Consider the following 17,019-nt stretch of genomic DNA (forward strand, 5'->3'; position numbering starts at 1 on the left):
CAGCCCTGGCATGTGTGCAGGGATGCCCTGGCACCGCTCACAGCACTTGCCATGAGTGGGGGATGGGGGGCGACTGCCCCAGCCTGATGCAGACGAGGCCCCAGCCAGCCACTAGCAGAGCCAAGCAGGTGCCTGATGCTTTGGGCACAACGTGCACCCAGGGCAGCTGTGCCCCAGGGTAGTGTGCAGCAAGGGATGCAGCCATATTCTGAGCCAGTGTTACGCTTGGGGGGGGGGGGGGGAAGAAACACAGCTGAATCCCTCACCCTGCCAGACCCCCCAACTCCAACATTCTCCTCCAGAGACACTAGAGACGGCACAAACTGCCCCCCCCCCCCAAACTTGCTATCAGGGCCTGCGCTGGATCCGAGCCTCTGGGAACAGAGGTTTGGGGGTTGGGTTGAGTCTGAACATTTGGGTGGCAAACGATTGAGGATCCAGCTGGCTCCGAGTGGGGGGTCAGATTGCCGTTCTGGGGGATTAAAGAAGGGGCTCAGTCTAAGCTGCTGGGGGGCAGCAGGGCCGGTCCAAGCCTCTGGGGAAAGCACTAGGATCAGGTTTTTGGGGGGATTGGTTCCAGTTACAGGGTGCAGACCTGAGCAGTGCTCTCCCTGCCACCGCTGGCCCCCTGCATCCCCGCCGGCAGCCCCCCAAGTGCAGGTTCTCCTTACTATATGCAGCTGCAGATAGTCCCCCAGCCCGGAGGCGCTGTCCACCCGCACCAGGATGGCATTCTTCTGGTGCGTGCTGAAGCCCACGGCCAGCCGGTCGGCTCGTGTGCTGGGCCGGTCGTTGGGCGGCCAGGTGTAGGTGATAAGCGCCCCGCCCTTCCCAAAGATGTACGTGGTGCCAGCTGGGAGGGAAGAGAGAGAGAGACAAGGTTAATGAGAGGGGATCCTAGAAAACAACTCAGACAAGGCTACTCAGTAAAACCCAGGAGTCCTGACTCCCAACCCTCTCCCACTCTAACCCACCACGCTCCGCTCCGCTCCCAGAGCTGGGGATAGACCCCAGGAACAGCTGAAGATATGGCTAATGCACTTCAATCTTGCTCCCCCACCTGCAATTCCAGTCCTGGGCTCCCCCCGACAGCTCTGCCACTGCTGCTCAGTCCCACCCAACAGCCTCCAGCCCACCTCTCTTCCAGAGCAGCAGCCATGTCTCCTTCACTCAAGGAGTGATCAGGCCAAAGAGCCCCCCAGCCCTCTACCTCAGCCCAGCCACAGCAAGTGGCCCATTAGTAAGCGAGACTTGTCTCAGTCCAGTCCCAAGGTACCCTCAATATAAATCCTCCCTCAGCAGGGAGCTCAGGGGTCAAACAGGCCTCCCATTTCCCTCTGCCTCCCCTGAGCGTGATGGGAGCCCACAGCCTGAGCCCGCCCCCATGGACAGCTGGCACAACACCAGCACAGACACCCCAGAACACCAGCCAGCCAGCCAGCTTGGATGCCACCCAACACCCCTCCGCACCCCATAGCCAGTGCAAACAGCTCCAGCACCCCTCAGCCACTGCTCACACACTATTAACCACAGTTGGTTTTGGGGGGGGGGGATTTAACTGGTGCCACTTAGCAATTAACAAACACCACAAGCACTCATGATAGTGGAAGGCAGCTGGCATGCGTGTGTCTGTTCCTGGCCCAACTCGGAAGATGGGCCGGGCTGAAATTTCCTCCAAGTGGTTTGCAAAAAACAAACCCCAACTCAGGTGCAATTAGTAGCACCTACCACAGAGCAGCTGGGAGCCCCAGCCACGCCCTGCCGTGCTAGAGGGCCAGGAGTCCAGAGGCTGCAAAGAGGCCCAGAGCGCCATGCGATACTCATCCTGTACACATGGATGGCCCTGTGCTCGCTGCCTTGAGGGGGGCCCTGGGGCTGCTAAGAGAGGGATCCCTCGCCCTGAGCTGAGAACAGCTCCTAGGTTAGGGCAGTGTCTGTTTAACAGCACACAGCAATGCTGCATGAGTTTGGGACAGGAAGTGCAGGAGAATCCAGAATCCAGTGGGAAGTATTGAGGAGGGATGATGTTACCCTAGGTGGAGTTTGATCTGGGCTCTGGGGTTTGCCAGAAGCTGGGAATGAGTGACAGGATATGGATCACTTGATGATTTCCTGTTCTGTCCATCCTATCTTGGGCACCTGGCATTGGCCAGTCAGAAGACAGAATACTTGGCTAGATGGACCATTGGACTGACCCAGTATGACTGTTCTTATAGACAGGGGGTGGGGGAAATGCAAAGAGGAATAATGGGGGGGGGGTTCCAACTGGGTCCCCCATTCTCTCAATTCTCTATCTGCCCCTCACAAACATGGGGAATGAACTCTCACATGCACATGGCAATTGCAAACACAAGCATAGACACAGCCAACCGCAACTGCACACCCAGCACAAATGCACAGGGATCCTGGCCAAATGCAAAGGCACAAACATCACCACACTCACTCAAAGAAACACTCACCAGTGCGGACATAAATGCAGACATGCAGGTGGGCTCACACGCACACGTGTGAGCATTCAGATCTGGGATGCCTACACACACAGGCACGTGTGTGTTCACACCTGATTTCCCCGCACACGCACACACACACACACACACAACCAGACAAATGCAAACACACAAACACACCTGCACGCATACAGATGCAAACACACAATCACAGGCTAACGCAAACATCCACACCCACAAAGGCACCAATGCATACATGCACAAACGGCACACACGCTTCCTAACACAAACACAGCTCCTCCCATACATTCTAATGCAAAATCACAACTGCACAACTGCACACACACTCACCAGTGCAATACACCCACACACTGATTCCAATGCAAACACACTCGCACAAACACACACCAATTCCAGGACACACACACAATTGCTTCCCACCCTCCAATTGCCCCAAGGACCATACTGGCACTGTCAGACCCCCATCTCTTAGTAGCAAGTTCCCAGACACCTTCCCCCCCGCTCCCCAATCTCACTGACAGGAATTGACTCCGACATGAGATCGGCAATGTTTCCTGCACTACCTCCTAAAAGCTCTTTCAGCTCTCGCCGCAATAACCCGGCTCCCTGCACCGCTCCATTTGCTGCCCCCTGCACAGCTGTTCCTGTCCCCAGTGATCAGGGCCCATCCATCAGGTCCAGCACCGACAGCGGATTCATGGTGGAGTGTTCTGCTGGGCCCACAAAGGAACATGGCTAGGTACACAGTGGGTAGATGGGGGGTGTCACCAGCTGTGCTGAGACAAGACTCTGGAGAGGACAATCACAGACAGGGGAAGCCAGGACTCCTGGGTTCCTTGCTCTGAGAGGGGAGAGATCCTGACAGTCCCTCATCACCAGACCCCACTTCCTTCCCAGAGCTGGGGAGAGAACCCAAGAGTCCTGGCTCCCAGCCCCACTACTCTAACCCACCAGATCCCATGCTCTTCCAGAGCCAGGACTAGAACCCAGGAATCCTGGCTCCAGTCCCTGCTCAACTCCCCTCCCAGATGTGGGCTAGAACCAAGGACTCCGGACTCCCTGCCTACCCTCCAATCAGGATTTAGCGCTGTTTCCCACCCCTCTGCCGTGTCTGTGGCGCCTCAAGCTCACCAGTCATAGCCCCCACAAGCACCCTCTAACTGTGAGGCAGAGAGAGATCAACTGGGAATCCGGGTCAGGATGAGAAACTGTGAGGCTGAGCTGTCTGACGGCTCCATGACTCTCCCAGAGCCAGGCCTGGCCACCTAAGCCTCCCCCAACCCCCAATGCCCTCCAGTGCAGCTCCGCTGTCTGCAGCCCATGGTGGACAGAGCCCTCTGCCTCACGGTGCCTCTTGGCACCCCAGTGGGCTGGACCTATGCTGTACTGGCATGTGGTACATACACAACGGCAGTGAGCTAGAGGTGGGATTGTGAAGGGAGGGAAATAAGGTTAGGAGCTGCACGAGATTATACCACCTACCAACTACTGACACAAGATATTCCACATGGTGCTCAGTGCTGAGATGCAGCCACCTCTGGGGTGGGGGCGCAGCACCTATTTACAAAGTCACAGAGAATGATGCACATCTATCTGGAGCAAGAGGTGAAGCAGAATCCTGAATCCAACTGACACTGCCGTAGGGAGCTGTGACACAGAGGAACATTGGTGTCAGCTGGCTAAGGATTTACTACTCTGTGTCAGCAACTCCTATCAGGCCTGACAAACTCTCTATACCCAACACACTGCTGTCACTATGCTTATCCAGATGGTGTCTTGTAAGGTATCGAGTGAAAGCCGAAGCTACTCGGGGCCTTGCTCTTACTGACATTGCCCAGGGAGCTGTGTACAGATCTGAACTGACGCCCGAAAGTAGGAAACAAGGCAGAGCAGACAAACAGCTCTTCTGGCAGACAGGTGCACATCAGTTCTCCTTGGCCTGTCTGTGAAGTAAGTGCAGCCCTGTGACGCCAACACAACAGAAGCCCCCTTTGCTTGTGAAGGTAACTGGAAAAATAGGCTGGGGGGACATGAAATCACCGTGTGTGTGTGTGTGTGTGTGTGTGTGTGTGCACCAGACAGCAAGCAAGGGGGACGAAGAGTCTTCTCTGGGGCGTGCTGCCAAAGGGACACAGCCAAGGTGTGCTGGACTAGACAAGGAAGGAAGGTGGCCCCTTTCTCATCCACCTCTGGGCGAGCGAACGGGAGAAGGCTTTGTGCATTCCTGAAAGTTGGCTGCTGGCTGCGGGGGCTCGTGACACTGGGAGGTTGCCATAGGTGCGAAATGGCTCAGACAAGGATTTTAGCATGTTCAGGTTCAGTTCAGGCTCCAGGAAGCGTGTTATCCCGCATTTCCCACATCACCTGTTTGTCTTACCGTCTTTGCTCACTAGTTCTCAGATCATAACCATTCTAAATAAAGGTACACTCACTTTCCCGGCTGGTCATTTCCAGTGCTGGGCTGCCCTGATCCTGAGCTGTGCCAGCCTAGGGTGACCAGATGTCCCGATTTTATAGGGACAGTCCCGATTTTTGGGTCTTTTTCTTATATAGGCTCCTATTACCCCCCACTGCCTGTCCCGATTTTCACATTTGCTGTCTGGTCACCTTATGCCCCAGTCAGACTGTGCACACGCGGTCTCTCTGGAGACGGCGTACCTGGTTATTTCAGTGAGTGTCCAGTGACGGGCTGGGTGCTGCAGAGGGGGTCGCTGCCAGAGGGGTTTGGGGGCTGGTGTGTGTCTGTCACTAGTTGGTTCAAGTGAGGCGAGGGCTGTGGAGACCTGGAAGTCAGGGCTTGGCTGTGGCCAGAGGCTGGTGGGTTCAGGGAGCTGAGTTACAGCAGGCCTGCTTCATGCGAAGGGCAGGAGGTGGAGAGGTGCCTCTCACTCCTGAGTGCCCCTGGGGAGCGTACCTGGAGCCCCCACCCCACTCCCTGCAGCATAGCACCACACTGGGTCAGTACTGACAACAGGAGAGAGCACCCCCTATGGAGCCCCTGGGAGGAAGTGGGAATTTTCATAATATTGTTTATGATGCCTATGTGCGCCTCAGTTCCCCCTCCGTATATGTTGCATGACTACCCGGGGGGAAGGGGGAAAGGACTATGTTTGTTGTCACACTAAAAGTTATGTTGACCTAACTACATCGCTCAGGAGAGTGAAAAATCCACCCCCCTGAGAGACATAGTTAAGCCAACCTAACCCTGGTGTAGGCAGTGCTAGGTCCCGCCTCTTGGGGAGGTGCATTGCTTACACTGGGGACACCCCTCCCGCCACGCAGGTAGTGTCTATTCAGAAGTGCTGCAGCAGCACAGGTGCAGCTGTAGTGTTTCTAGTGTAGACAAACCCTGAGGGACACAGGGGCGAGTGTCACCTCACCTCCCTGTCTGGGTGGAATGAGTAGAGCCCTCCAGGAACCAGCTGTAGCCGACCCAGAACAAGGGGCCAGAGAGACCAGGCCAGCCCCAGTGACTCAGGGATCCACACTCCCAGCAGGGAAGTTGAGCTGAGACCCCAGGTGGAGAAGAAAAGACTGGGAGGGGGAGCTGGGGGAGAAGCGCTGGCTGCTGGAGGAAGCTGGCAGCTCCCCCCTGGGAACAGATGGAGGCGGGCAGACAGACAGACAGAGCCTGACCCCGGGGCTGGGCTCTGGGCTGAGCAGAATGGACTGTGCTTTAACCTTCAGCTTTCTGTGCTAAGCCACAGGCTGCCTCTGCTGGCGCCAGGTGACTAATAAACTGGCTGCCCTGGGGACGCTGCTCGAGGGTCACTGGAAATGCCGGCTGAGGGGCATCAGCCCCTGAGGGGTGGCCAAGGCCCTGCCAGGAGCCTGTCTCAGCTGGACTCGCTGGGCAGAGCTCAGGGGGAAGTAGGAGGGCTGGACCCCAAGGGTGAGTTTCAGCAGGCGGGAGGCCTTGTGGCCTGCCCTGGAGGAAGAGTGAGAGCCCTGGGGTCTGGCTCAGTGAAGGGGTTCCGCCAAGAGACTGTTCCAAAGCCGAGGGCACAGCCCCGAGCCTGTGGATCCGTGACAGCCCCCTCCTGCAATCCCTAGTGCCACTCTGGGGCTTTGGGGTCAACACTGATGGTGAGGGCAGAGCACCCCCTACTGGTCCCCACCCTGCTCCCTGCAGCAGTGCCTCACTAGGGCTTTGGGCTGGCACTGGCAGTGAGGGGAGAGCGCCTGGTAGCACTGCCCTGGGGCAGGGTTGGGGTGTGTGGGGGTGGGGGCTGATTGTCTCTCTGTGGTGGAAGGAGGAGGGAGGGGAAGTGCTGAGGGGGGGGGGCGGGGGCGGAAGTGGCCCTGCTCTGTGGTTTCCCCTCCATCCATCACTGTCACCACAGTGATTACCTTGAAAACGATCAGTCCCAGGGCCATAAAGGCCCTGCTACAGAGCCAGGAAATGTGATGGCGCCAGGCAGAGGGAGAGATGGCAGCCGGGCACCATGGGAAGGAGGGCTGCAGGGCTGGAGACAAGGGCAGGGCATGGCTCCTGCCTGCATGGCATTTCTGGCTCACAGTTCAGGGGAGACCGTAGAATAACCACCGGCCCACACAGCCCCAGGGCTTGAGAGACCCTACAATAACACACCAGCCCACACAGCCCCAGGGCTTGAGAGACCCTACAATAACACACTGGCCCACACAGCCCCAGGGCTTGAGAGACCCTACAATAACACACCGGCTCCCACAGCCCCTATGCTGCAGAGACTCTACAATAACACACCAGTCACTGCAGCCCCAGCACTAGACAGACCCCCACAATAACACAACGGCTTGCACAGCCCCAGGTCTGCAGAGAGACCACTACAGTAACACACCAGCCCTTGGAGCTCCAGCACTCTCAAAGTCCCTACAATAATAAAGCCATGTATGCACTCCAGTGCTACCGTGTGACCCTGAAATAACAAAGCAGATTGCCTCCCAGAGCTGGGGATAGAACCCAGGCGTCCTGACGCTGACTCCCAGCCCCACCCCTTTAGCACTCAGCCGCCTCTGCATTCACACCCCTTCCTGGCAGTGGATTCAAAATAGCTGAGCTGACGGAAAGCAGCGGCAGCAGGTGGCGATTCCTGCAGCATTGTATTTAATATCCATCCCACTCTACAGCCAGATGCCAGCCCCCCGCAATGCCCTTTGTTCTCACACCCTCCTCCCCTCCACTCCCATAGCACCCTTCCTCCCCTGGGCTCTCCCCTCCCCTGCTCCCACAAGCCAGGGTATTGATTCCTTCAGTAGCTGCACTCCTGGCTCTGGCCAATGTACTGCCCAGATTGTGGGGGAAGGGAGCAAAGCTGATAAACAACCCAGGGGCACAGAGGCAGAGACCAAACCAGTGCCCCTGCTCTAACCACTAGACCCCACACCCCTCAGAGAGCTGGGATAAGAAGCCAGGAGTCCTGACTCCCAGCCCCCTCTGGCTCTAACCCAACAGACCCTAGTGTGTCTCAGTGGAAATCAGGGGTGGCAGAATTAGGCCCCTTCCAGGTCTAACACTCTCCCCCATGGTGCCTGGTTCTGAGAGGCCCTTCAAGCCCCCTTCAAGCCCCAATTCACATCTCAAGGCGGGTGCTGCTCTCGAGCTGAGGTCCTGGCACTTTGGCTTTAAGGGAGTGGGTGGGCAGGAGGAGGTGTTGGCTAGCAAATGGGTATGGGGTGGGGGACAGGCACTCCATCTCTGTCCTTCCCCCAGTGGGGAGAGGTGCCAGTGATGGGGGAGGAGGCTGGGGCTGGCAGGGGAATGTAGGTCACTGAGGTGGGAACACGCCAGCTCTGGCACTTTCTCTGGAGAAGGGGCCGTGATGCTAAATAATTCATCTCCCCATTAGGAGCTGGAAAGGGGGATGAGCTGAAAAGGAGAGAGAGAAAGAGTCTATAGGAGTGTTGGGAGGGAGGAGAGAGGAGAGCAGCCACCTCTGGTGTGAGGCGCAGAAGCTGTTTATACAGGGATCCCTCACCCATGGCTGAGATGCAGCTGCCTCTGGGGTGGGGCGCCAGGGGCCATTTAACATCCCCATGTAACACCAGGCGGTGGGAAGGCTCCCTTTGTGTGCGCTGCAGAAGCAATTGAAGGGAAGCTGGGATGCAATTAGCCGCTCAGGCGCTGGGGTTCACGCCCCGGCTATTAGGGAAAGTGCTGGGGAGGTTTAACGAGCTGCAGGGCACAGGGTCTAGGCTGTCCGTGGGCGATGAATGGTCGTCCTCTCTCCTTGGGAGCTGTCCTGGCAATCAATTCTGCATTGCCCTATAGGCTAGGAGACTTTGGGGGGGGGGGTCCGCCCCCCCCATAGGAAGGGGAAGCCGCTGCAGCCCCGCTGCTTGGTTAAGGCATCTAGGATGGTGCATGTGGAAGGCAATCATGGGCACTGTCCTTGCCTGTTACTGGCTCAGAGAGGGCATTGTTCTGCTGGGGGGAGGGGGGATCCCTGCATTGGTGGGGGGGCAGGGGCTGGTGGTGCTGAACGGTTTGTCTGGCAGTAGCCAAAGACGCGGAAATCTGGACCAAGCTGCCCTAATACTCCTACACCTCATAGGTGGGGGGGGGTGGTTGTGGGGGGTAGGGAGAGGTGTGTGTGTGTTTATGTGTGCACACAGGGCTGTGGGGGGAAGGGGGTGTGGGTGGTGTATGGGGGGTGCATGGGGGTGTGTGCACGTATGTGTGCAGGGCTGTGTGTGGGGAGGGTACCCAGAGCTGTGGGGGGAGGTGGCTGTGTGTATGTGGTGTATACACACGGGTGTGTGTATAAATGTGTATGTGTGGTATAGGGGGTGAGCAGTTAAGTGTGTCTGTATGTGTGCTTCTGTGTGTGTGTGTGCTGCTGTGTGTGTACATGTGTGACTTCTTGCATGTTTGTATGGATGTGTGTGTGGGTGTCTGTGGGTGTACACGGAGTATGTGTGTGTGAATGTGTGGGTACGTGTGTGTGTGTGTGTACACATGGGGGTATGTGGATGACAGAGGGGGGTGTTTGGGTATGGGTGAGTGGTGACTCTGGGTGTGCGTGTATGTGTGTTGGGGTTGTCTGTTGTGTGTGACGCTACCTGTATGTGTGCATGTGAACCGTGCCCTGGTGCTGCCAGTTCTGTGACAGAACCTAGATACCCCCTACCACAAGCCTTCCCTGGTGCTACACCACGTGGGGCCCGCTTCCCCTTCCCCGGCACTATGCTGCGTGGGGCCTGTTTCTCCTTCCCCAGCACTACGCCATGTGGGGCCTGTATCCTCTTCCCTGGCACTATGTCGCATGGGGCCTGTATCCCCTTCCCCAGTGCTAAGCCAGGTGGTGCCTGTCACCCCTTCCCCGGCGCTACGTCGCGAGGGGCCCGTTTCCCCTTCCCCGGCACTACGCCACGTGGGGCCCGTCTCCCCTTCCCCGGCGCTACGTCGCGTGGGGCCCGTCTCCCCTTTCCCGGCGCTAAGCCAGGTGGTGCCCATCTCCCCTCCCGAGCCAGGCCTTGCCGGCAGCTAGAGGCAGCTTGACCTGACAGGTAGGTAATTGGGGCCTCTGCGGGGTCAGCACAGCCACTTCCCCATAGCTAATGGCTCCGGAGAGGCGGGTGTGCGAAGGGAGCTGGCAGAGGTTGCTAGGCACTGACAGACAGATAATGCTGCACTGCCCTCGCTGGATCTCTGCCTCCCAACAAAGGCCCATTGGCACCGAGCCAGACAGGCAGTTAGGGGCTGGGCTGCCAGGCAGCAGCACAGGGCTGGCTAACAGGAGCCAGCTGAGCAGGCAGGCAGGGGAGACTGGGGCCTGGGGAGGGCACACACGAGAGGGGTGTGCAATAGAGTGGCAGGCAAACTGGGGGGAGGCCAAGGCAGCTACAGGCAGAAGGGGTCACACACACAGTGCAAGTGGGAAAACTGCTGCACGGATACACATATCCCGTCTGTTCACACACACGTGCACATCCTGTCGGTTCATACACACACACATACACCCCATCCGTTCACACACACACGTGCACAGCCAGTCTGTTCACACACGCATGCACATGCACCTCCCATCCGTTCACACACACACACGTGCATATCCCGTGCACACAAACACATGCACCATCCATACACACACACACTCACTCACACACGCATCATCCATTTAGACGTGCACATCCTGACCTCACACAAACACACGCACAGACAAATACCATCCATTCACACACAGGTGGATTATTCACACCCCTGAGCAACATAGTTATACCAAAGTAATTTGTGTTGTAGACATAGCCTCCGATCTGGCTTCATCTGCTCAGGGAAAGCGCAGCCCTGATGGCCCCACCTCCAGGCCTTCGAGTGTGTGGGATGAGTGAACACCGAATGGCACCAGGTACAAGACTGCTCTTGCCTACGAGCCCCCCCCCCGGTTACAAGGTTGTAACCGTTGGCGTCACAGAGGGCTGTCTGATAGCCACAAACACACCTTCCAACTCACCTCACCCTGTGTGCACACACATACACACTGCTGGCCAGTGTGTGCTAAGCTACCAGTCAGCATAATCCTCCCCCACCCCCACCTCAGGGCAATGCCTCATGTAGCCCATATAGAATCTGGGACCCCTGAGGACCCCCCCCCCATGCTGCTCCCTGCAGCGCAGTGTGGCACCAGGGAGCACAGAGAGAGCCCATGTGACCTGACTCCTGTTCTCCCGTCCTCATGACACTACAACATTCCACAGTGCTCCCGCTCCTCCCACGCCCAGCCGATCCCCCTGTACACCCTCCCCACCAAGCCAATTCCCCAATACAGCCCCCCTGCCCAGCCGAGTCCCCAATACAGCCCTCTGCCCAGCCGTTCCCCCCCGAATATCCCCCACCCAGCCACTGCCCCTGTACACCCTCCGCCCAGTCGATTCCCCAATATAGTCCCGCGCCCAGTCGCTCCTCGTATATCCCGCGTCCAACTGATCCCCCTGTACACCCCACACCCAGCCTCTCTCCCGCATTCCCCCCACCTAGCTGACCCCCCAGTATACCTCCACCCACCCGGCCGATCCCCCCATGCACCCCTGCACCCGACTGATCCCCCCGTACACTCCCTGCCCAGCTGATCCTCCTGGTACATCCCCTGCCTGATACCCCTGTATGCCCCACCCATCCAGCCAATCCCTCATACATCTCCTGCCCGATCCCCCCATATGCCCACCACGCAACTGATTCCTCAGTATAGCCCTTCATCCAGCCGATCCCCCCATATGGCCCCTCCGCCCGGCTGATCCTCCCATACAGCCCCCACTCAGCCAATCCCCTGGTATGCCCCCCTGCCCAGCTAATCCCTCAATACAGCCCTCTGCCCAGCTGACCCCCCCATATGCTCCCCCACCCAGCTGATCCCCTCAGCTAGCCAAACCGCCAGTACACTCCCACCCAGCCAACAGTCCCAATACAACTCCCTGCCTGCTGATCCTCCCATACACCAATATACCCCCCACCCAATCAATCCTCCCAATACACCTTCTGCCCAGCTGATCACCCCAGTACCTCCCCCTACCCACCTGATCCCCCAATAATCCCCACCCAGCCAATCCTCCCAGTGTAATCTCCCGAGCCAGCCGATTCCCATAGTACACCCCCACCCTGCTGATTCCCCAATACACCCCCATCAGCTGATACCCCAGCATACTCCCCACCCTGCCAATCCCCCAATATATCCATTCACCCCTGCCCAGCCAATCTCCCCCAATACCCCCCAACCTAACTGATCCCACAGTCCAAACTATCCTCCATACATCTTCCCTCCATGCATCCCCCCACAAATACACCCTCCAGACCAGCCAACTCTTCAAAACATCCCTGCCCAATCAGTACCCACAATATGAACACCCCCTCGCCCAACTGATCCTCCCTCTAACATCCCCAGTCCAAAGGATCCCCCAATACACACCCTCCTGCGCAGCTGATTCTCCAATAGCCCCACCCAGCCAATTGCTTAATAACCCCCTTCCCCAGCTGATCTCCCCAGTACACCCCTCCCCCAGCATGGGGCTGCATGTCAAGCATGTGGGCGAATGTTCTCTATAAAGACTGTTCCTTTACCTCTCTCTCCATCAAAAGCAGAGGGGGGTGGGGGTAGATGGTAGGAAATAGAGAGATCTCTTCCTTTAATCTCCGACACTTATGCTAATGAAGGAATTTCTATTAAGTTTCTAATGATCTTTGTCAGTTTCCATGGTTTAAAAATAACCCCCGATTAGTTGCCATTATTCATGCCATAACAGCCCCATTCAGGGCGCGCCAGCGCTGGTATCAATATTTATTTTAAAAAGGCGGTGAATTAATGGGATGAGAATAGCATCTCCTCGTTCATTAACAGAGATGCACGCACCTGAGTATGGGTGGGGGGAATCGCGCTGTCATGGCAACCCCCGTACAGCCAACAAATCTGCTTCCGACTGAGGACTCTATCAGTGCTCACAGCCCAGCCAAGATCAGGGGCCCCATCATGCCAGGTACTGCACAGACCCTGATCAAAACTGGGGCCCCGTTGGGCTGGGTGCTGCTCACACACCTCCTCCTGACTGAGATCAGAGCCCCCGTGAGGTTGGGTGACGCTCAGACCCCCCCAGCTGAGATCAGGGATCCCTATTGTGCTGGGTGCTACACAGACCCCCGACTGAGACCGGAGCCCCTGCTGGGCTGCGTGCTGCACAGACTGTTGGCAAGAAGGCTGGTCTATCTGGGAACACTCAGGTTCAGACAAGTCCACTCAAGCTGACGCTGAAGTGTGCTGAATCCTGCCTGGACACACTCATTTGGGTGCAACATGGCCTTGGTTCCCTGTAGATGGATCCTGCACAAGGGTTGCACAAGGGTTGCGAAGAGGACAGGCAGGGAGCTCACTATCTTGCTCCCCCATGCGTAGCCCCCACGCCCCACAATGCTCCCAATGACACTACACAGTGGAGATGACGCTCCACGCTGTCGGCCTCAATCATCATCCTTTAGGAACAAGTTAATTAGCTCTGCAGGAGAAGCTCTGCCGATCCCCTCCCGGCTCTGCCCAGCCTCCCCTCTGGATGGCGCCCCCTACCCACCCCCAGCAGCAGGCCGGGCAGGCATGTCTACAAATTAGCAAGTGCAAGCCTCTGCCATCTGCTGAGTGAGAGGCCAATTCACACACAGCTGGAGCCCAGGGTTGGGGCTGCAGGACAATAGCTCGTCAGAGCCTTGATTAGCTTGTCAGGCTGAAGCAAAGGGGCTTGGGGAGGGTCAGGGAGGAAGGGACAGTGAGAAGGGGGAGGGCATAGAGGGCAAAGGACAGTTGTGTTAAGGGCAGCTGTGCACAATGACCAGAGTGGGGGATTTTCACGGAAGGGGCATGTTTGAACACAGCATGCGAGGCATTCATGAGTGAGTAGACGGGGTGGGGGACATACGAGGTGAGCAGGGACATGTGTGTAAACATGAGCAAGGCTGCATATATACAGGGATCCCTGCCCAGTATCGAGATGCAGCTGCTTCTGGGGTGGGGCGCAAAGGCAGTTTATATAGGTATCCCTTACCTGACGCTGAGATGTGGCCATCCTCAGGGTAGGGCATAGGGGCTGTTTATACAGGGATCCCTCACCCAGAGCTGAGATGCGGCCATCTCTGGGGCAGGTGTGGGGGCCATTTATATGGGGGCCTCTCATTCAACAATTCCACATGACTGGGTTTCAGATCTCCGCTTGGGAGCTCAGAGGCCCGGGAATATGAACCGAGACCGGCAGTGAAACCACAAATGGGATTTACTAGAGAGATGAACGGGAACGAGGACAAACGGATGTGAAATGAAAGGAATCCTTCCAACTCCCTTGGGAAGGTTTAATTAAGATGTGGTTTAATCCTCTCTACCTCACCCAAAGCCCAGGATGCAGCAGGACTGGGTGGAAACTCAGAAAGCTGCCACCTCTGGAGTGGGGCACCAGGGGTGTTTATACAGCCGCCCCTCACCCAGCATTGAGATGTAGCCACCTCCGAAAGCCCACTGCCCCCCAGCACTGCCTTTCAATGCAGGGTGAGTGAGTGTATCGCAGTCGAGTGCTTTGGGCTGCTTTTGCACCCAGAGCTAGATACGGAGAAGTCACTGTAAACGCACACACACACACGCTCGCACGTACAGGCCCATGCCCCAGCCATATACACTGGGCTATGGGTTTATTCATGTAACATGCCTAGATAGACAAATAGACCGATGCCTGTCTGTCTAGACACAATACATGAATATGGGGATGGATGGATGGATGGAGATTAGATAGATAGTGACTGAGTGTATGAGGTAGAGAGCTCAAGGGTGCGTATGGGCAAGATGAACACAGAGAGAGAGGATTTGGGACTAGAGAGAGAGGGTGAATATGGGGATAGACAGAGAGAGAAATAATATGGGGCTAGAGAGACAGAAAAGTGTGTGGGAATAGACAGGGAGAGATAGACGGTGTGTAGGGGACAGAGACAGGCAGACAGTGCAAATGTCTATCTCTGCCCCTCTGCTCACCCCCGGCTAGTCCAGCCCCATTCTCAGAACTCCCAGAGGCCCAGCGGATGTCTCCCCGCAAGCAGCCAGCCAAGTCTCCGTGGTTAATATCAGACTCAATTCCCAGCCGGTGTCCCTGGGTTTGCATTGTCAGCCCTCCCAGCTAAAGACCAGCAATCACACCTCCTCCTGCCCAACCCCACACACTTGCTTTTCACCCCTCTCCCCAGCTGGCTGCCATGGAGCCCGGCCCATTCCAGCTTTAGGGCATATTCCATTTATAATGAGTTTAATTAAATAGTAATAGCCAGAGTCCTGTCTATGCTAATGATTCTCTTTAGGGCGCTGAGAGCTGCCACCAGCCAGGGCTGTCTGTGCTCAGACTAGGGGTGTGCATGGGGTAGTTACTGCCCTCCCCAGGAAGTCACACTGACCCCCCCTCCCCGGGATGCTGGGGAACATATCCCCAGAGAGTCATACTGATCCCCCAACCCCCCACTAGGATGCTGGGGAATGTACCCCCTCCCCATCACACTGATCTCCCCACTGGGATGCTGGGGAACATACCCCCAGAGAGTCATGCTGATCCCTCCTACCCCACTGGGATGCTGGGGAATGTGTCATCCTCCCACCAGATCCTCCCTGCCCAACACATACTGGGGAACCCCCCCAACCCAAGATGCTAGAGATTCTCTTTCCTCCCCCCTTATTCTGTTCTATTTCCAGCTTGAGGAGGAAGGGTCTAGTCAGGGGGCGAGGGCTGGGAATCAGAACTCCTGGGTTCTATGTTCTATCCCAGCCCCGGGGCAGGAGTTACAGTGCAGCCTTTCACCAGCGGATACCATTATTCCCATTTTACAGCAGGGGAAGCTGAGGGTCTAGGTAACTAGCCCCAGGGCATGCAGGAAGGCTAGGGCAGAGCAGGGGCTTGAACCCTGCTCTCCTGAGTGCCCGGACAGCGTACTAGCCTATCCTTCCACCCACACATGCCCTGGCCTTCATTCAGTTCAACTTCTTTAACCCCCTGTGTGGACGCTCTCAGTGTGAGTGTGGCTGATTGCCTGAACCCCATGCCTAAGTGACTCAAGCTCCATGAACCAAGACACATGTGAACCGAACGGAAAGCCTCCATTCCCCAAGCTGGTCTCACAACCACCGCTCTGGGCACTGGCCCCCAAAGGCACATGCAGCCAGTCCAGGGGGAAGCCTTCTCTCTGGGAACGCTCCACTGGTGTCCTTCAACTGGGGCAGCTTGGCCTGCGAGGGTCCTTCTGCTAGCATCATCCTGGCTTAGCGATGGGGCTGGCTCCCACCTGCAAATGTCCCTGTGCCATCTGACACTGAGGTTTGAATGCACACACTGCTGTGCTGGTTTCCCCCTCCATGGGCAGATCAGGCCTACGTTAAACTGGTCCGGCTCTCGGTGGTGGACAAGGCATTGGGGGCCTTGTCTTCACTAGGAGAAAAGGGGCGTTCACTGGTGGGAGGGCCCTTGAGGGACCATCCTAGCGCCACAGGCTCCGGGTGGGTCTGCACAGCAGAGTTAACTCAGGGATCTGCACTCAGGTTAGCCCAGCTCCAGTGAGAGCAGCCACATGGCACTGGAACATGCAGGCTGCTGCATAGGGGGTGCTAGGACTTCTGGGGGTGCAACCCATGGGTCTTGGCACTGCAGTGATGTGAATCTGTGGGGGCTGCATTTGTATGGGTAGTGAAGTTGTGTGAAGAAGGCTGTGTTGTGTGTGTGAGTAGGGGCACTGTGTTAAGAGGGCTGTGTGTGGACAGAGATGCTGTGTTCAGGGGGGCCCTGTGTCTGTGTGTACCAGGGATGTTAATGGGGCTGTGTTAAGAGGAACTGTGTATGTGAAGGGGGGGGCATGTGTGTGGATAGAGGAACTCAATTAAGGGGAGCCATGTGTGTGGGTACTGGGGTGTGTTAAGAGGAGCTGTGTGTGTGAACGGGGGGCTGTGTGTGGTTATGGAGGCTGTGTTAGCAGGGGAGTTGTGTGGGTGTGTGGATAGGGGAGCCATGCTGAGGGGAATTCTTCCCCGGGGACCTGTGGCAGAACTTGTCTGTCCTTGCTGAGCAGGCGGGGGAATTG

General features: G+C 57.0%; 1 protein-coding gene across 1 annotated transcript in view; it reads right to left on the bottom strand.

Annotated features, from left to right (window-relative positions):
* Window positions 1-17,019, bottom strand: part of NRXN2 (neurexin 2) — a gene marked incomplete in the record, with an annotated part of 299,307 nt that overhangs the window by 71,723 nt on the left and 210,565 nt on the right. Inside the window, 1 exon segment of the mRNA XM_034774999.1 lies at window positions 672-853. Within this exon segment, the coding sequence (XP_034630890.1) occupies window positions 672-853 (182 nt within the window).

Source organism: Trachemys scripta, chromosome 7 (assembly GCF_013100865.1).
Source record: "Trachemys scripta elegans isolate TJP31775 chromosome 7, CAS_Tse_1.0, whole genome shotgun sequence".
Taxonomy (NCBI): domain Eukaryota; kingdom Metazoa; phylum Chordata; order Testudines; family Emydidae; genus Trachemys; species Trachemys scripta.